Source organism: Anabrus simplex, chromosome 3 (genome assembly GCF_040414725.1).
Source record: "Anabrus simplex isolate iqAnaSimp1 chromosome 3, ASM4041472v1, whole genome shotgun sequence".
NCBI lineage: Eukaryota > Metazoa > Arthropoda > Insecta > Orthoptera > Tettigoniidae > Anabrus > Anabrus simplex.
In genome coordinates, this window is record NC_090267.1 from 107,437,763 (window position 1) to 107,459,681 (window position 21,919).

General features: G+C 39.1%; 1 protein-coding gene across 2 annotated transcripts in view; it reads left to right on the forward strand.

Moving 5' to 3' along the window:
- The window catches only part of hyx (cell division cycle 73 hyrax), a 221,799-nt gene that overhangs the window by 149,925 nt on the left and 49,955 nt on the right, over window positions 1–21,919 (forward strand). For both annotated transcript variants that reach the window (XM_067144180.2, XM_068227012.1), the window contains exon 8: window positions 7,593–7,822. In XM_067144180.2, the coding sequence (XP_067000281.1) occupies window positions 7,593–7,822 (230 nt within the window). The remainder of the gene's footprint in view (window positions 1–7,592; window positions 7,823–21,919) is intronic.

A 21,919-nucleotide genomic window follows, 5' to 3' on the forward strand; every position in this document is an offset into this window, starting at 1 on the left:
TTGCCGTAGTTCATTTTTGAAACATTAGTCTTTATAAAGTGAAAGTTTTGCTAACTACCTTTTCATATTCAAATACATTACATTTGCAGATTCTATATAATTACTTTTGTTGATAGCAGTATTTTACAAATAGTATGTATATGCAAATAATTAATGCATATTTAAAAAAAAAGTTTGGTCACAAGTATTTGGGGTGCAGGTACAGTAAAACCTCCTTAATCGGACTACAAATTACGTGATTTCGAATTAACCACCAACTCGTAATTCAGAAATGCCAACCCTTGCGGCGCCACTAAATATTCTAAGACCTGGTACTGCATACAGTTATCCTTTATTCACAGTTTAAGCCTCTCAAATGCCATGGAAAAAAACTATTTCCAAAATGTATCCTACAGGGTGCATTTAGAGTATTCAAATACAGAAAAATCTCAATGCATCGTTTTTCAAGGGGGAGGGAAATGACGATGGATGTGGGGAAACAATAAATGCAGGTGACATAAAGTAGGGGAAAAGCAAAATAATATGGGTACTGTATTTGGGCATTTTTCATCATGTAAATATAATACCAATATAAATGGTCCGTTATTAGACATTATAAATTTTCCAGCTAACTCGATTCTGGTTGTCAGCATTTCGCCCCAGTATGCTAAGTTGGGCTCTTCAGTTGGTAAATAGCACACCCACCAAGATGCATGGCTAGTGCATACTGTGGAGGTCACTGCATAGGCTACTTGGAGCCACCAGCAGTGCCAGTGCACTATGAGAGACTATATCTCATTACCAAAAATTGATACCTGCCTGGGCATCAGATGATATAGATGTTTATTCCTATATGGAACCTGAAATATTTGTCCCGGATGAGTAAATTTATAATGCCAATATAAATGGTCCGTTATTGGACATTATAATTTTTCCAGCTAACTCAAGCCATGCGTCTTGGTAGGTGTGGTATATACCAACTAATGAGCCCATCTTAGCACACTGGGGCGAAACACTGGCAACCAGGATTGTGTTAGCTGGAAAATTTATAATGTCCGATAATGGACCAACTATATTGGTATTATATACCACTTAGTCGAGCAGCTTCTCTCCTTTGTCCCAAGTCTTCCCAGCCCAAACTTTGCAACATTTTCATAATGCTACTCTTTTGTTGGAAATAGCACAGAACAAATATAGCTGCTTTTCTTTGGATTTTTTTTTTTTCAGTTCTTGAATCAAGTAATCCTGGTCAGTGTCCCATACACTGGAGTCATACTTTAGTTGGGGTCTTACCAGAAACTTATATGCCCTCTCCTTTACATCCCTAATACAACCTCTAAATACCCTCATAATCATGTGCAGAGACCTGTACTCTACATTTACAATCCCATTTATGTGTTTGACTTCGTAACACCATTCAGATTATTGAATTTTTTATCTTCTGTTCCTTCCAGGTAAGTTGTTATATATTATGAGTTTGCTTATGGTGCCTTTGATTGAGCCTAATGTGGAACTTCGAAGCTGATTGCTGAACAACATTTGATTACCTTCAACATACCAAAATAATAGGACAAATAGAAGGTCTCAATGTATGGATACGCTTTGTGGACGACACTTATGCCGTAATAGATCAAAGAGAGAATAACAGTGACGATATCCTCAATAAATTAAATACACTTGATTCCAGAATAAAGTTTACATTAGAGAAAGAAACAGAAAGCTCCATTAACTTTTTAGACATAAATGTAACACGGAAAAAGGAAGAGTTTGTCTTCAAGAAACACAGGAAACCCACTTTTACTCCCATTACAATAAAGAACTACTCATTGCACCCAGAATCGCAAAAAAGGTCAGCTTATTACAGTTACATATATAGAGCGTTTAATATACACCTTACACACACAGAAAGAGAAAAAGAACTACGCTTTATTTGCAAACAAGCCCAATACAACGGTTTTGAACCAAAAATAATAAACAAAATAATCGGTAAATTCAAACAGAAATTACAAACTAACCTAAAACCCGAAACAAAAAAGAAAGACAAATACGCCAAGTTCACGTTTAATAACCCTAATTTTTTATTTAGAAAATATAATTATAAGATCACATATTCAACCAGCAATAACACAAAGCATAAATTATTTAATTACAATAGTGTTAATTCCCTAGGAAAAAAACAAACATTCTGAATCAGGAGTTCATAAATTGAAGTGTCACCAATGCAAAAAAAGTTATGTCGGACAAACAGGGCGCAGTTTTACTGTAAGATACCAGGAGCATGTCAGCGCTGAAAGACGTAAAAAAATTTCCGCGATGGGTCAACGCATGAGTTCAACCGGACATCAATTTACAACCATAGAACAGGATTTAACTATATTGCATAAAATAAACAAAGGAGCTCTCCTTAACACATTAGAAAATCTATACATTTATTTAGAACAAAAAAGATATCAGGACAATAACCTAAATGAAACTATTGACATTAGAAATCCTATATTTGAAGGAACACTATCAAGTCTTGAAATTTTAGGCAAAAGATGCAATACAAATACTAAAAGGATAAATAAGAACGAACCTCCGCCATTTTGTACATCCCCTCTCCCTAGCCCCTCTAAAGTTGATGCCGTCACAGTAACCGACACGCCCCCTCCCCTCTCCGCAACCTTGCCTCCCCGTAAGTAGGAGCATACAACGGAACGCACACACCATTACTACACAAGACGCAAAGCAGCAACAAACGTCCCTCCAGGGTCACAGTAGAATTGGAGTCTACCATAGCAAGGTAAAGAACTTTTTATACTTTTAGTTATCATGCAAAGACACATGTTTTTTTAAACAAATTTCCATTTCCGTATTTTATTTCATTTCAGAAATTGAAACGAAGCTCCCTTCACAAATATTGTTCAGCAATCAACTTCAAAGTTCCACATTAGACTCAATCAAAGGCACCATAAGCAAACTCATAATATATAACAACTTACCTGGAAGGAACAGAAGATAAAAAATTCAATAATCTGAACGGTGTTACGAAGTCAAACATTTTTTAAAACTTTTAACCGCAAACAGACTTCTTAATGTATCAAAAAAAATTTTAACAACTATTCAAATGAATAGACATAGTTTTTAAGCTGACCAACTATGTAATCATCCGCTCTCACATTATTAACACACTAACCCCTACATTGTTTTTAATATCATTTAATTTAATTGGTATTTTCAGTAGTTTTTAAATGAATCAATGTACCGTACCTGCAAATTAATGTATTTTAAATTTTAGCAATTCACCTAAGCTACAATAACAGCTGAGGATGTTCCTAAATAAGGAACAAAACATGTACTGTTGACAAATAATAGAATTTTGCCGAAAGGCAAAAAAAGTATCAAAACGGTGGAAGAATTTTTAAATATTGTAAAACTAGTGATTAAATTTTGATACGGAAAATGAAGTTGATCACTTGCAAGTACCATTATGCCCTGAAAGCATCATCGATTCAGTGTTATGTTATAGACGCAGTCCCTTGGTCAGTAATACTATTGTTTCACATCAGTTTCTGCGAATGCGAGACATTACGGGTCTGATCCACTGATTGTTTTAAATTCATATCCATCTGTTCATTCTTTGTCCTCGCGTTTTGAATTCTGGTCATTCCATTTCATCTTATTTTTTACCATTAGGGGCTGATGACCTAGAATTTAGGCCCCTTTAACAACAAGCATCATCATCATCAGTTGATCATTATTAGTGACAGACAATCTCCCTGTCTTGGAAACCTGTTTTTGTGAGGAATGGCTCCGAAAATTTACCCCTGAACTTGACTTTAGATTGACAGAACAAGTGGCCGTACGGTTAGGGTCACATAGCTGTGAGCTTGGATTCAGGAGATAGTGGGTTTGAACCCCACTTTTTGGCAGCCCTGAAGATGGTTTTCCGTGGTGTCCTATTTTCACACCAGGCAAATGCTGGTAAGACCATGGCCGCTTCCTTCCCACACCTAGCCCTTTCTTATCCTATCATCACCATAAGACCTGTCTGTGTCAGTGTGACGTAAAGCAAATAATAGTAAGAAAATACTTTCTGATTTTTGCTGGTTAAGGAGATAGCTATCAATTTGATTAACTTTTGGTGGAGTCCGATATTTAAGATTTTCAGTATTGAAGATTTATGGATACAGTCAAATGCCTTCCTAAAGACTAGAAACGTTATTGTAAGAGGCTTGTTTGTTTCCTGTAATATGCCATGATTGATTTTAAAGTAAAAGAAAATTATATAATTGGTCCACCTTAATGAATACACAAAGGTGTTTTAAACTTACAAGAAAAATCGTACAGTAGGTACATATTTTGACCCCATTGGTCCTTTTTCAGCCTTAAAAATAAAATATAAAATTAATCAAACACTTTCAAACATAACACTACAGGTCCTATGGAAAGTTAGTCTTGAAATATGTTATTGTGTCATTCAAAACATAACCAAACCACATAGAGGAAGTCTTGATGTAAGAAATTATTGAAGAAGTATGACAGTAGTTATAGATGTCAATTGGTAAGATACATTCAAAAGTAATCATCATGTTCAAATTCCTTTTAATTAACATTTAGAAAAATGAAAACTGAAACACTGTCAGTACAGGAAATGAAAGCATGATATTTAAAGTAGTGAGTTGCTCTGTGGAAAAATTATATATAATGAGAAAGGAAAAGAACAAAGGAAAAATGTGAAGAATAATTAAATGAAAGGGGAAGAGTAAATACAAAATGAATTAAGGCTGAAAAAGGCCCAGTAGGGTCAAAACGTGTACCTACTGTATGATTTTTCAGTTAGTAAACACTCAATATGGAACAACCTAAATATGATGAGTCTTATATTAGTGATTTTTAGTGATCTGTTCTGTGCAGCTTCTCAAAGGTCTGAAGCCTCCCTGGTATTCATCTAATTCTCACTGTAGTTGTTCTTTAATACTAAGACATAAGATTCTGTACAGAATCTTGTTTGTGCAGTCCAAAAGAGAGACAACTCTGTAGTTATCTGGATTGGCCATATCTCCTTTTTTGTGAAGTGGGTGAATTTTAGCCGTGGACTGATGTTCGGCAAATTTTTCTTGTTATCCAAATTTCTTATAGAGCCATATGCAGGGAGGTCTGAGCCATGTTGCTGGCATTTTTCCACATTTCTGTGAAAACTTGTTCTCTGCAGGCCTTGTAAATCTTCAACTCCTTGAGTGCTGCTTCCACCTCTTGGGCTGTTGGGGGATTTGTGTGCTCAGGTTTGGTCTTTGTTGGATGTTTGTGTTAATTCTTGAAAGTTCCTTGGCTTCTTCATGGTTCAAAAGTTTATTGAATGCTTTTGCCATGATTTTGGCGTTTTCATTAGTACTGTGTACCATTTTTCCATCCTCCTTTTTTTCAACATTAACAGAAGGGGCATATGTTTTTAATTGTCTTCCAAAGATTTTGTAATAGTCTCTAGAATTGTTTTTGTGGGTATCTCCTTCTGTTTAAATCTTTGACATTGTCTGCTGGTTAGCCTGATAATTTGGGTGAATTTTTTCTTTATATTTTTGAGGTTGATGGCATTTCCTTCTTTTTTTGTGGGTTTGAAATTTTTTTTTTTTTTGCTAGGGGCTTTACGTCGCACCGACACAGATAGGTCTTATGGCGACGATGGGATAGGAAAGGTCTAGGAATTGGAAGGAAGCGGCCGTGGCCTTAATTAAGGTACAGCCCCAGCATTTGCCTGGTGTGAAAATGGGAAACCACGGAAAACCATCTTCAGGGCTGCCGATAGTGGGATTCGAACCTACTATCTCCCGGATGCAAGCTCACAGCCGCGCGCCTCTACGCGCACGGCCAACTCGCCCGGTGGTTTGAAATTTTTACCATGCCTGTTGTCTTACTGCATGAATTTTATCATCACCAGGCATGTCTTTTACTTGGGTCCAAAGGGGCAAAATTTTTAGCTTGTTTGAGAAATAGTATCAGTTCTTCTAAATCATCCCTTAATTGTATGTTTGTGGAGTTTCTTGATATGTCATTCTTGATTAATTGGTGTAGGTCATAATTCTGTTTTCTTTGTTGGATTTTGGTTTCTTCTTTAGAGATGTGAGTTTGATTTTGACTATAGTGGTTTGAACCAGTGTCTATTCCTCTTAATAATTGTTGTGGATTTCTCTGTAAAAGTATTATCTGGATTTTTCCATGTATACGCAATTTATCTACCATTCCCCTTTCCTCCAATCGGGATCTTTGCAAGTTTTAGGTTTGTTTGGCCTTCTTTTGAAGTATGTGGATTTGGAGATGAGGTTGTGCTCTCTGTAGAGCTCGAAAAGTCTTTGGCCATTCCTATTTGTATGTTTATGTGAAGACCATTTTCCGATTATATCTCGGTACTTTTCTTTCTTCCTACTTGGACATTGAAGCTACCTAAAAAGATGTTACTATTTATATTATTTACTTCATTTACTGCCTGTTCAGTGAAACACCAAAACTTTTCCTTTTCTTCTGTAGTCTTCATTTGAAAATTTGTCTTAGTAGAGGAATAGGCATATAATGATGGTATAAATTTTGTTTCTTGTTTTCAAGGTTAAAGTTGCAATTCTTGGTGAGATGACTTGAAAATCAAATATAGAATCTATTATTTTTAAATTTACTATAAACTCTTGCTCCAAATTGGGGACATTGTTTTGTAACCCTTTGTTCAGGTCCCCCATTGTAAATTCTTAATCACCGAGCTCGATAGCTGCAGTCGCTTAAGTGCGGCCAGTGTCCAGTATTCGGGAGATAGTAGGTTCGAATCCCACTGTCGGCAGCCCTGAAAATGGTTTTCCGTGGTTTCCCATTTTCACACCAGGCAAATGCTGGGGCTGTACCTTAATTAAGGCCACGGCCGCTTCCTTCCCACTCCTAGCCCTCTCCTGTCCCATCGTCGCCATAAGACCTATCTGTGTCGGTGCGACGTAAAGCAACTAGCAAAAAAAAAGAAAAAAAGAAAAAAAATTCTTAATCCACTCTTTGTTTTACTGTAATTTACATAAATTTATTGTGCTGCAGTAGTAGTTCCTGGCCCAGTGAGGAAAGCAGTGGCAAACTACTTCACTCCTCATTCTGGCACTGCCATCAGTTGTTGCTGTTTCTCTATAAGCACATAACATTTGGTGGTGCTATTTCATTATCCAGCCAGCCTCTGGGCAAGACACCTATGTCTCAGTAGAGTAAAGGGGAGATAAAAGTGGTTATAGGCTGGAGTATTACACATATTTGAATAAATATAATTTTCTGTTGATGCAGAGGCATAAAGTGACTGAACAAAGGAATGAGAACTGGATATACTAATTTTGACTGTGTCAGTCATCCATGTATTTCAAATTTCACATCTCGCTGCTAACTTGCTTCTGACTGCTTAATAATGTTCTAGAAGGAGAAGTTTGCTTTTAATATACATGTAGAAGTTCAGAGAAGATAAATTTTATTAAAAACCCTGTCTTTAGCTGTAAAACCTAGTCATATGTGTACAGAATAATCTGTTCGATAATAGCAGTTAGATTAGTCAACTTCAGCTTTAAATGTAAATAAATCCAAATACTTATAAGCTTTATATTTGTGACAAAATATTTCAGGTTTGTCAGTAATGAGGAGAAGAAGAGTATGGGTGCTAAACGAGATAGCGAGATCCTTCTGCAAAGGCGGAAAGAAGGTGGTCTAACCGTACCATATCGTGTGATGGATAACCCACAGAAATTGACCAACGCTGACTGGGATCGAGTTGTGGCAGTTTTTGTCATGGGACCTGCATGGCAGTTTAAAGGCTGGCCCTGGGATGGAAATCCTGTTGATATTTTCTCGAAGAGTGAGTGCTTTTCATTGTTTGTGTCTTGTTGAGGATTTTTCTGTTCATACACTGCAATAGTTTTGTAATTTCAGTCCTAGTATGAGATATATTTTGCAAGTATTAACTAATTAATTTTGCTGCTCAGTGTTGTGTGTTGCTTTCAAAACAGAATTTTTTCTGGTACTACTGTGGTTAAGTATTGCTTATTAGTTTGAAAGAGTGCTTCAAAGATATGAATTACAGAATTTGTTAGTAACCATTAACACAATGAGCCCAGACGTTTCAAGATGGCGTCCCTACCCTGTGCCGGCGTATTTTAGACTCTCAGAAAAAAAATCACAGTTCTGTCAGTTCTCGCATTATAAATTAACATATTTATATACATATTGTACAAAGAGTGGGCTACCCCACGAAATCAAACAAAAAATGCTTACCTTCAGCATTGGAAAGAAACTTAGGCTACAATATTGGTCCATTCTGATATCCTTGTTCACGCACTTGAATTTCTAATTCACTAGAAAAGTTCGATAGTTTTTAGTCACTGAATAACACATTGTTATTCCCTATACTTAGCTTTGGTATGGTAACACTGAAAACATTCTCCTATGCAAAGAACTACGTCACATTTATGACAATATATGGTTGTCATTTTCTTCTCAGCACGACCGGTGTTATGTTTAGACTTGTTGTAGCAAACCTTGCACGTATGCTGCGCGTGTCCTTCCTTCATCACGCCTACTGCAGGTATTCTTTCTGGAAAGTGATCTCTACCTACTAGCCTTCCCTTAGTTGATGGTCATGATACTTCAGTAATTTCGGCCCCAACACTACTCACCAAATCATCCGCTAAACGTTCACAAAATTTCGAAAGGGGAAGTTTTATGAAGAAGCCTTACGGTACAGTATATAGGCATTCACTATGGCAAGATCAAACAGATGGAAGAATAATTTTTTCCACCACTTGATCGATTTCCGTGTGAATGCATAATATGCCAACAATTGGTCTGACTTATCAGCACAAATATTGAATTTGTTATAGTCTACTATTGCTGATGGTTTGGATATCTCGTGGCTCCCTCTTGCTGCAGGTACTTCAATCATGTCATCATGTGCAGTGCTCAGCATATACACGTCTCGAACATCTCGCCACTTTATTGCTAGAAGGTGTTCTTTCTGCAATGACATTTTTTCACCGTTTTTCAGTTTTTTCGCGAACTCTGATTTTGGCACTCCTTTCTGATTTGGCATCACAGTGCCAGCTGCTTTAGTCTGACAGTCCCACAGATGGTCATAATTATACAGTATAAATCGACTACTTGAGAGATGATTGCAGACTGTTGCCTCACTACATTTTCATTCTAAATCTGTGAAGTCATATAATCTATCATTAGAAAACATGCACATAAATTTGAGCCTATCTAACCGGAGCGTGCCAGGAGTATGTATGTCAACAATTATGCAAGATCTAACTGAGCGCACATGGCTACGAAACATCGTCCCTAAGTTGCACCACCAATCACTATTGATTGACAACACCACCTAACGATAGTAAAGGAAATGGACAACACGTCAAAGCAAAAACTAATTTGATAACTAAATAGCTTTCAAGTGGTTGAATTTCAAAGTTTGTGATAGTAATATTACTACCGGCGGGCGCATCGTGTTAGATTTTTTTTTCTCCCGGACATGTGACAGTTACACAACTTCATTGAAAATACTGTTAGAATAATCAAAAGCACTATTTATTAAAGTTTAGTTCACAAGTATAAAATTAAACTAGGCACTCCAATGCTGTACCAAAAAGTTTAACATAATGATAAGCTTTTCTGCTTAGTCTTAAAAAATTATATGCTATATTTTGCTGATGACCCAACCCCATTGTTATTTATGGAAATCGATAGGACACTCGGTGGTTGTAACAGCCCTTCACGTCTTTTAAACTATATCTGGAGTATAGATTTCAGTGTTATGTGATTTACAATACAGTACAGAAAAATGAGTGACTTGTTCTTCAGAATATTATATGCAATAAATTAAAGTCCGTAATTGCATGCTTTCTGACCTCTGTTCATCGTTTTCATTATCATCACTAGCAGAATAATCATACAGTAGAAGTCCGCTATAGCGAGTACGGCATATAACAAGAACTCCGTTATAGCAACGACTTTTTTCTGTCCCTTCAAACTTCTTATATTAAACTGTGTATCGTCCTTCGGTTACAGCGAGGATCCTATCACTGGTGCATCCGTTATTACGAGCGATTAAGCGCGCCCGATTTTTTCCGTTACCGATATTTATGCACCCCAGCGATGGTATTGCATGCGATCGATTACCTTCGGCATCGTTTCCTCGCTATGTGCACTAGCAATTTCTCTCGTCGACATTCGAAGGCGATGTCGGAGTCTATTAGTAATATCCGTCGACAGCTGTTCTGTAAAGAAAATTCGAAATGAAAGAGAACATATTTTCGTAATAAATGCATAAATAACGTGTCCGATAATGGTCGTTAACTCGTTAAAAATTAAGGCTGACTAAACGACCGTTTAATTTTGAGGCTAAATAATGCAATTAAGTAAGAATGGGATACACCTCGAGATATGACAGAGTGCTTAATTGATTTCATACGTTAGTTTGTATTTTGTGGCGTCTGGTTAAATTACGGAAAGGCTATTATGAAAATTTATAGCGAGAAAGGTATAATTTCTCTACCGGCGCTTGAAGTGTGTTTTCATCATATGTTTAGTATGGTTAAGTTAGGATACGTAACGCTGTTTGAATAAGAAAACTGAAACCTTTGCAACAAAATGCGATCGATCATCTTCGGTACGATGTAGTTTTCTCACTTTGTGCATTTGCGAGCTCTCTCGTTGACATTCAAAGGCGATGTTGGAGTTGATTAGTAATACCCATTGACCGCTGTTCTGTAAAGAAAATTCGAAATGAAAAAGAGGATAACACGTTTTCGTAATAAATGCGTAAATGACGTGGCCGATAGCAGTTGTTAACTCGTAAAATTAAAGACTGAATAAACGATATTTTAATTTTAATTACGTAAGAATGCCATACACCTCAAGATATGGCAGAGTACATCGCTGATTTCAGAGGATATTTCATATCTTCTCGCGTGTAGTTACGGCTATTTACATGTAAATTTTTCGCGAGGAGCTTATTTCTCTACATGCATTCCAAATATGTTTTCATGATAGGCTACATATACGGTTAGGTTAGGTGACGCTGTTTGAAGAAGAAAGCTCAGGTGTTTGCCACAGAAATCTCTGGAGTGATACCATATTTCTCCGACTCCAAGACTTTTTTTTCTCAGAATCTCGTGCGAAAACTCAAGGGTTGTTGCATTTGCGGCCTAACAGTAAGTTAATGGGTACCACTGGCAACTAGTGCGGTAACCACGCTGCTTCTTTTCACACGCGCACAGAACTCATTGACAATAAACGACCGCCTCTTTACTACACATCGCTACCGGTTGTACAGTGTACAGTGCCTGTGTGTTTTTCAAATCTGCAGAATGGCATCAAAACATGCGACCCTTCGAATTCTTAGAAAAGCCATGGCTACTCAGTGGCAGAGTCATAACGCGTCTGTTGCACTTGACGCTCAGTAAAATTAAGGTTTATAGACAGCAGGAATATTTTCGTGATGGATAGTCGTATTGTAAAGATACGTGGAAAAGGCAAATTTTCAACAGATTCTAGTCGATATTATGATGCCAAGTTTAAGTTAATATTTATTAAACACTCGGAAATGTAGAATAATTGTGCAGCCTAACTAAAGCCAATATTTGGCGTTAGCGTGAAGACAAAAAAAGAATTAAGAAAAAAATGCGTACCGGTACTGTACAAAAAATGCATTCAGTGGTCCGCAACAAGGACGCTTTAAAGAAGTCGATGATGAAATTGTGAGGTATGTGCACGAAAAACGCAAGGGCGATTGGCCATACCGTGGCTCAATAAACTCATTCGTTGACTTTCAACGTTCGCGATTAGGCCTATACATCGCTAGCTGTTGAATTTGGCCGCACCCGACAAGCGAGACGTGCGTGTAGCGGTAGCTGGTTATATCTGACGCTGCATAAAAGTAACAGTTTTATAGACAGCAAGAATAATTTCCTGATGGTTCGTTGTATTGTAGAGACGCATGGAATAGGTATTGCCGGAAAATTTTGAACGAGTTATCTTCGGTATTATGATGCCAATGTTAAGTTAATGGTCCTTAAACCCGCGGAAAAAAAGAATAATTGTGCAGCCACAAAAGAATGAAATACGGTGTCGCGAAAGTCAATGTTCGGCGTCTAAAAATAGTCTAAAAATGCGTAGGCTTGTATGATTTTACAAACTTCTTTTTGAGCCTGATTTAAATTTTAAGGAAAAAGTGGGGTTAATCTTGGATTCGGAGGAATACGGAACTATATGTTTTTTCTGAATGAAATTAAACATACACTTTCACGTAGTATCGGATTACAATACATAACAAACAAGTAAGCCGTAGTGTGGATATCATCTGCGGAAACGCAAGTTTTGAACAAACTGATTGCCGTTTCATACCATCTTTAAAGTGCATGAAGGGTTTTCCGACTTTTGTACAAAAATCGGATATAACGACAATCCGTTATAGCGAGTAAATTTTTCGCTGTTATGAATTCTCGCTATAACGGACTTATACTGTATTTATAATTAAGTTATAATTGGTCCATAATTGAAAATCATAAATTTTTCATTAACTCATTCTTGGTTGCCAGAGTTTCATCCCAGTGTGCCAATTCGTGCTCATTAGGGATGGGTAGTTCGCGAACGAACTAGTTCTCGGGAACTTCTTCACTCCCATGAACTGTGAAGTGTTTACTCGTCTCTCGAGAACTACTTCGCGAACTGCAGGACTTCACGAGTGTGAAGGGAATGGGAAGGAACTCGTTCGCGGACGAACTACTTCAGCGGTTGCAGAGTGCTCTGGCGGGAAAATTACACATTTTGAAGTAGTTCGTGAAGTAATTCTTTCTTGGGAACGAGTGTTGGAATCTGAGGAGAAAAAGTTGACTAACGCTCAGATGTTACAAATTTATGTTTCAGTCAGGGGATGAAATCACCACCAAGAAAAGGGTTCTCTTGCGATAACAGATCAGCGTTTACAACATCTCATTTTCAAGTCGACAATATTTAACAGACATTTTGATTATATTTGAAAATTCATTGATTTTTCCTACACTTACATTCCTGAGAGTTTGGGGGCAGGGGAGAGAGTGTGAACTGACATTACCGGCAATAGGAACGTTCATCTATGTGGTATCTACGAATGTTACAGAGAAGTGCAGCTGTGTGTTACCTGTTGTCCACTTTGTGTACTTCCTCGTTCTGGAAAGCTCGCGAAACGCTGAAGGGATGAAGCTTTGTATGAAGGGATGAGAATTAACTTGTTCGGGGACGAACTACTTCAGCGGTTGCAGAGTGCTCTAGCGGGAAAATTACACATTTTGAAGTAGTTCGCGAAGTAGTTCGTGAAGTAGTTCTTTCTAGGGAGCGAGAGTTAATGAACCAGTTCCTAGAGGTGAACTGCTTCTTCCCATTACTAGTGTTCATCAATAATTATTGGTAACTCTAGCACACCTACCAATATGCTTAACTAGTGCATATAGTGAAGGCCACAGTACAACAAAAGATCAGTACCAACTGATGAGCACAAATTGGCACACTGGGGCGAAATGCTGGCAACCAAGAATGAGTTAGCTGGAAAATGTTTCATTTCCAATAATGGACCAATTATGTTCTAATCATAAATTTACTCATTCAGGACAAATATTTCAAGTTCCCTGTGGGGATTGAAATCTGTTGAATAACATTTGTGTGCCGCTATCTTCCCAGAAGGTGTCGCCCTCAATTCTTTTGTTACAAGATATTAGAATCATTCCGTATTGATGGTTTTCAATTTACAAAGGAAAAATTAAATGTATCCTAATTCAGTACAATCATAATTCCATCATTAGATGGAGCAATAAAATTCAAACATGTTTCGACTTGTTTGAGCCATCTTTAGTGAAATAAGGGGGGGGGGGGGGGGGTTAAAGTAATCTACATAATAAAAGCTAAAAATTTGCCAAAACTTAATGAAGGAACAAAAGAAAAAAACAAAAGAGACATGATGGAAATAAAAACAATAACAATATGCAATATTTACATCACTAGATGGAGCAATAAATAACTCGTTGAGATAAATTCAGTCGGGAGAGCAGCAACAAAATTGAGAAGCTGCGTTAGAGAAATAACAGGTGTATGGTAAAATGTAAGTGACCATAGTGGACACCGTCAATGAGTTTCCAATGGTACTTAAAAGGTGGTTGTCCTCCCAAACCGGCCTGGCCTTATCAAAGTTAACGAACGGCTTTGATAAGGCCAGGCCGGTTCGAGAGGAACACCCCCTTTTAAGTACCATTGGAACTTCATTGACAGTTTCTATTATGGTCACTTACAATTTACCATACACCTGTTACTTCTCTAACCCAGCTTCTCAATTTTGTCGCTGCTCTCCTGACCATTTAAAATAAGGCAAATACACCTAGCCAGCACTGGAAACAATCTCTGAGAACGGGACCGCTAACTTGAGAAGAAACTGAGAGTGCTGCTATTCTAAAACTTTAAATTCATCGGCGTTTTTTTTCCATCGCTTATCACATACATTTCACCTGGCATGTTGTCTCCTCTCAAACTTGGTTTCTCAAGCTTTTTTGCTTCCCTCCTAACCATTCGTAGTGATGGTGTTTCTACAAAGACAGACTGTCAGCTTGAATTTTCAACAGTGATTTCGTCTTGTTTTTGAATTGTTTATCAAACTAAATTTTTAGACTAAGAGGTCCGCAACCTCACCATTAGCACTTATTGTTTTGTTTCTGTCTGTTTCATTTATTTTATTTTCTTCTTAGTTTTAGCACACCTTTGGATTCAGTTATGTTTTATATTAACCTTTTTTCACTGAATTTGTCTCGACGAGTTATTTATTGCTCCATCTAGGGCCAGTTACATCAACGTGGGTTAAACCTTAACCCCGAGTTATACAGTTTTAACTCTGGATTTGAATATTCATTCTATTTCATCAAGAAGGGTTAAGACTGGAGTTAAGTTAACCTCTCCTTTCACCTGGGTTAAACTGTTCATTCGAGGTTGAAAGGAAAGGAAAATGGCCACCGTAAATCATGCGTTTGATGCAGAGTTGCTTTATTTAGATTTGTTAAATGGTGTTCCTAACATAAATAGGCCTATAATAAGAAGGAAAGACTTTGAAAATTTATCTGAGGAACAATTTCTGAAGAGATAGACTGTCAAAACCCGTTGTCAGTAAATTTGTCGATGAAGTTCGCGAGAGGTTAGAATACACAGCTGATCGAAACAAACTTGGGCTTGCGAACTAAACTAGAAACTAGAAACTACGTTGACCGTAACAGTAGCAACAGGGGTATTACACAATATTGCTGTGGAGACCAGAGACAAATTTCCCCCACAGGATTTCGAATTTCCCCCACAGGACTTGACTCTGCATCAGTATCTCGCAGGAAGGAGAAGGAACAGGATTGTAGAAATTGAGAATGACATAATTCTTCACATTGGTAACGACAGCACTGCAGTGGCATATAAGATTGCAGTTGAACAACACCACTTCAATAGTACAACACTTATGAACATTATACTGTGTATTACGTGTAGTAGTTATACAGAAATGCAGTTTGAAACTAAACTGTGTATTTACCTTCGTGTGTTTTATTGCTGTGAAGATGGTGCCAACTTTCAAAAAACAACTCTTGGCACAGAGAAACTAAAATTTTTATAGGACTGTTTTAGTTGTTTCGTAGATTGCACTGTAACATGGGCAGTTCTATTAAATTCCCATGTTATTCTTTCCCATGTGTGCTCCTTTTCTTTTCTTTTACACTGTTGGTCTTCTTGCATTCTATAATGCTTCAGTACTCGGTGGCTAGATAGATAGATACATAAGGAATGGGTGAGCCCTGCCTTCGCAGGTCTCCACACGTAGGTCTGTGAATACCCTTTGTGTCCCTTAGACGGGTTTCCCTAGTCTAGCCCTAGTGCTCCTATAAAGGATACCAGTGTCCGGATGTTGGCATCCTGATGTCTTCCAGGCTCACAAAATGTGAGGCAAGATATTGATGTCTAGTGCTTGCAAGAGCCTTGCACTGACACAACACATGTGCGGAGGTCTCTTCCTCCCTAACGCATCTTCTACACGTCGGATCCTGACTGATTTTCATGATTTGTAGATGTCTCTGTAAGGTATTGTGGCCTGTCAACAATCCAACTACCATTCGTATTCTGGTCCTATTCAAATTTATTAGGACCTTTTATAACTTTGGCTAGGCCCTTCGATAAGTTCACATGCCTGCCTTGCTGTGGTTAGCCTCTTCCAAATGTCTAAGTGAGACTGGTTTGTCCGCTGGGATATTACCGGTTTCACACTTCGGGGTGACACTCCCAGGAAGGGCTCTGTTCTTATGAAAGGACCTTTTGAGCCTTGTTTTGCTAGTTTGTCAGCTTCTTCATTTCCACTGATTCGTGTGTGCCCAGGAACCCATAACAGGGTAACTGGGCTAAGTTCACACAGCTTATCTAACATCCTTTGGCACTCCCATACCATTTTGGATGTCGTTCTAAGTGTGTATAGTGCTTTTAACACTGCCTGGCTCTCACTGCAAATGGTGATGCATCTTCTACGTCCAGTCATGTTCCAAACATGTACAGCACAGGCCAGTATTGCATATACTTCGCCCTGGAAAACAGTAGCATATTTACCTATGGGAAGGGAGAGCCTTGTCTTAGGCCCCCAGACCCCAGCGCCCACGCCCGTTTCCGTCCGCAAGTCATCTGTGTACCATGTACAGCCCCCAGACCTAAGACGGGACCCAACATCCGTGACCCGCTCCTACCTTGTGGGTATCACAAATGTGAACTTATAATTCAGCTTAAAACTAGGTTTCATCAGATCCCCGATCATCATTGTCATTGGCCAAGTCTGGTGAAACCTTGTAAGAATAGAAGCATGACCTCTATTCGGATTCTTGAAAGACCATCCTCCGAGTGACCAGAGTCGGTAAGCATTCATTCCTGCTATCTCCTTAACATATAAAAGTAGGGAAGGCATAGGATGGCCTCCATTGCACATAATGCAGAGGTGCCAACTATTACGATTCAATCGTAATAATTACGAATTACCCATCACAATTACGCCTTTACGAATCACACACCTCAAATTACGATTTTTTTTTTTGTTGATTTTAAAATCTAAGTGTACGATGTGTTGAAAAGTATAGACAAAGAATGCCATTGCAGCTTTAATTCTCAGAATATTATTTTCGGATTTCTCGGTAATCATTTATGCTCCTTTCCTGTCCCTCATTTGAGAATATTTCGAGTTTTCTCGCGCCGAACTCAGTGTGTGCTTCCATTACCGGAGAAATCGGCACCTGTGAAGTGGTATATCTTGCGGAGCTGTTGTCTTTGTTCATCACATGACCAGACTTCCATTCAAATATGCGAGTTGTTTTGCTTTTGTTTTGGTGGCGAAGTGGTGAGAAACTCCGTTTCATTGTGGATACTGCGTGCGTGACTGTTGAAGTATTTATTGCGATTTTGGTTGGAAAATTTACATATATTGCTCTTGTAGGGTATATGCTAATCGTGTGTTACAAAATGCGTAAGGTTTGAAATAATGAAGCGATTTATTGTGCAGGAAAATACGTGTGGTGACGTTACCGTGATTAGTGACACTAGTAATAAACCAAAATAGTTCAAAAATCTCAATCTCATTCACGCGTGTTTTTGTAGTGTGTCTAGCCGCGAATTTTCAGTTGCGTATGGTGACGAAGAACAAGACTGAGTTCAGTGCTAATATGAACTCCGGGTTATGTAGCGCATACCTATCTACGAAATGTCACTGTAATATTTGTCCCAAATGGAACATAATAATTGCTTTTACACAAATAAACTCGAAAATGTGCGGTAAATTAAGAAATAGCACGATATATTTTACTTGAAGAGAATGATATGGATATATACTTCACTACTTTACTACTATTTTTTTCTGCTACGTCGCAGCGCTTCCGTATGTGTATTGTTTGTCTAACACTTTCGTGTGTGATGTCATTGTTCACTGAAGTTGTATGCATTAATTAGGTGTCGTTTTCTTCATGTTTCTCATTCGTTTTGTGGCCTAACTCATTCATAAAAGATATATTTATTGGTCCAGGGATTATGCTTTTTCCCTTCAACAAAAAAGTAATATATTTATTTTCTGTTTGAACTGCCCGCGCTAGTCATATGGACAAAGATAATGAGAATTCACAGACATAGCACTCCAATTCGTCAGTCCTAGCCCTGGACCTCAAGAAAGAAAGAAAAGACGGCACAAGAAGCGGAATACAACATAAGTGAGTCCTGTCTAAAGCCCGTAAGAACGTATACTATATATATTTCTCTAGTAACGACGGTATTGCTTAATTTACCGCAGATTTTTCACTTCATTTGTGTAAAAGGAATGATAATGTTCCATTTGGGACAAATATTACAGTGGCATTTCGTAGATAGGTATGCGCTACATAACCTGAACACCGAACTGTTAAGTGCTCTGTTAGTGCAGAGGAAGCACACGATATCAAACGGAATAGCATGTCACCAGTGTACGTTTACCAAACAGCAACTACACGCTGCTAAGGGCAGCAAGTACAGTACTCAACAAAAGAAATGATCCTTCAACCTACCTCAAATATGTACTGCAGATCACCTGTTACTTTAGCGGGTAAGAATCATACACCCTTTATATGCCAGACTTTGAATATCTGGTTGAATTGTATGTTGTTCATTAATTTTTCAATGATATGTATGTAAGTAAGATCTCGAAAAAAGAAAATTCTACGGTCACCACACCCGTCACCCACACCCCCCCACCCCCCGGTGCCCGAACGGCTACATTACGAATTGCCTTTCTTGAAAGTTGGCATCTCTGCATAATGGTGTAGTATCCAGTGCCCCTGTTATTCCTAGACGCGCAAGTCTTTGGACACTGTTCATGTAATGTTTTACTTCATAAGAATACTGAAATGTCATAGCGTTACTGATTTATTCTTACAAAGAATCATCCTCTGCTACAACAGCATCAAACATCACCATGACTACTATACTATTACTTTCATGGAGTCCATATTAAGTAGATAGCAAGAGTATGTTAACGTCATGGAGGCTCAAACTCCTTAGCTGTGTAGCGAACAGGTACGGTCAATTAGATAATTCTCCACAGTTCAACTTGGTGGTCACCGTTTTACTCTCAGAACCTGGCCACCAGACTAAAGATGCTTAGGTGATTGCGGGCCGTACAATAGAAATATAAAGCCATTGGACCACCCTAAGTCTTTCCGACAGCCCTGCGACAGGCCCACATAATATTGCGAGCCTTGTCCACCTTATGGTCTGTATGTTTCTTCCAACTCGGTCTTGCCTTGGAGATTACCCCTAGGTGCTTAACTGAGGTTATTTTAACTAATTTTTTCCCAAATAGAAATGCCTCTGACAGTCCGTCTAGCCTCCTCCTCCTGGTAAACACCATGAGCTCTGTCTTGTCAGGATTGACCGACAAGTCCGTATCATGGCACCACCTTTCCACCCTGCGTAGGGAGCTGTGTAAGAGCTCTGAAACCGTACTGGGGAAATTTCCCACCGCCATCAGGCTAATGTCATCTGCATAGCCTTGGGCATAAATTCCTCCAACATTTAACCTGGTAAGTAGTTCATCCATTACCAGACACCATAATGTTGGTGGTCACCCCCTGTCTATATTAGCTCTTCAACATTACTGCGTTGAGGATAAACAGAACTTGATGGCCCTGCAGTGAGGCCATAATCCATTTTATGAGCATCATGCTCACGCCTCTTCTCTCTAGACTAAGTTCTATGGAGCCCAAAGATGTATAGTTAAAGGCCCCTTCTATGTCTAGAAATACCACCATAGCAAGTTGTTGCTGATCCAAGGCACTCTCCAGCCTGGAAACAAGCTGGTGTAGTGCCGTCTCAACCAACTTCCCTGGTTGGTATGCATGTTGATGAGGATGCAGGGGACAGTCTCTTAATACTTTCTCCCTGATATGTCTATCCACCAGTCTTTCCAAAGTCTTAAGAAGAAAAGACGTTAGATTAATGGGTCTATAATCCTTAGGTCTAGTATATGAAGACTTTCCGGGTTTAGGTATATACACTACCTTCGCCTGATGTCACAAGGAGTATGCATACCCCACATTGTGACAGGCTCTAAAGAGTCTGACCAGGTTTGGTATAAGGACCACACCCACTTCCTGAAGAAGCACTGGGAAGATCCCATCCATTCTTGGACTTCTATAAAAGGCAAAAAGATTTTAATGCCCACTTCACCCTTCTTCGGGTAACAATCTCTGCGGCTTCCTTGCAACCACTTCTATCGGGTCGGAAGGATCCGCTCTATTCTACTTCACTATTCGTGACTACTGAACCTGGAAAGTGGGCATCAAGCTATAAGCTCAGGGTTTCACCCTCTGTGGATATATATCCACCCGAAGGAGACTCCAATGAGCCCAGCCATCCTTCCATCCAAGGTTAGAATTTTATGAAGCCTTGCCGCTTCATGTTGTCTCTCGATGGAGTCGCAGAACTGTCTCCGGTATTTCCTAGAAGCCTTTTTGACTTCTGACTTGTACTTTCTTTGTGATTCTGTGTAAAATCTAGACTTTCTTGGTCTTGAAGTTCCCAGTATTTGTTCCAGAGCCTTTGTGTGTTTCTCCTCAGGTGTTCCAATAACTGTTCCACTTGAAGCTTCCTCTTGTTCTTTTTGCCTTAACCACTGGGCAATTTAATTCATAAGAGGTAACGAGTGTCTGTGTGAGAAAACTCACACCGAGCTCCAGCTCCTCCTTATTCTTGATTATATTTGAGGGTGATCCTTCCAGTCCCCTCCTCACGTCCTCCCTGAAAGACGCCGAATTGGTTCGTCTAGGCTTCCTGTAAGATGGGATCTCGAAAGAGCCCTCTATATGAAACACAATGTGTCAGTGGTCTGACAAGGAAGGCTCCGAAGAAACTTTCCGTTATTTAAATTCCTGTATGATTCCGATGGAACCCAGGGTAAGGTCTATGATCCCTTCACTCCTATTACTGATGAAGGTAGGGGTATCACCTATGTTCATGATCTCAGGATCCGTTTTACATAGAATTTCTATGAAATTATCTCCCCTTCGGTTTGTATATTTGCTTCCCCAAATGTTGTGATGAGCATTGGCGTCACATCCTACTATGAGGAGTCCTTGTTTCCTATAGTATGTCACCAGTCTCTTGAACAACTCTGGCGGGGGTGGAGATTCAGAGTCTCCTGAAAAATATGCAGAACAGCAACCAAATCTCTTGGCTGTCCATCACTAGGACTGCTACACGGTCTCTAGTAATGAAGCCCGGTATAGCCCAGGCATTATGATCCTTAACTAGAATACACGTTCTAGGCTTCTCCTCTGCTACTCCACTGAAGAGAGTGAAGCCTGCACATTTTAGTCCCATTATATGTCCCTGTCTAAGCCAGGGTTCTTGTATCAGGGTGGCCAAAAACCCACCTTTCTCAATACTTCTTATAAATACATATGTTGTATGTTTGATTGTTTGAAAGTAATCGTTTTTTACCTTCATGCAATGCTGTACCGTATGCAGTCTCCAGAACATGCAGCTCCGTCTCCCGCGATGGATCTTGAGGCTTGGCTGGCCCCGGCTCCTGTCCAGACTCCCGTTCCTTGCCCCTGCTAGTCTCAGTATTGTCTGTGGTGGGGTTGGTCCTCTGTCACGTTAGCCCTCCACCAGGGTGAAGGTAGCAACATGCACCCCGCAGAAGATCTTCTTCCACACCACTTTTTCCACATCCCTGGAGTCAATGCTGACCACAGGGCAGACACCCTTCTTCTCCTCCTTGCGGTTGTAGATCCTCCAGCTACTGGGGTTTAAACCATAGTTCTGGCATGCCATTCTTCCCAAAAGGACATTGTTGTCCTTTGGTTGTCCTGGTATCCAGACCATGACTCTCTTATAGGAGAGGAGTTTATCA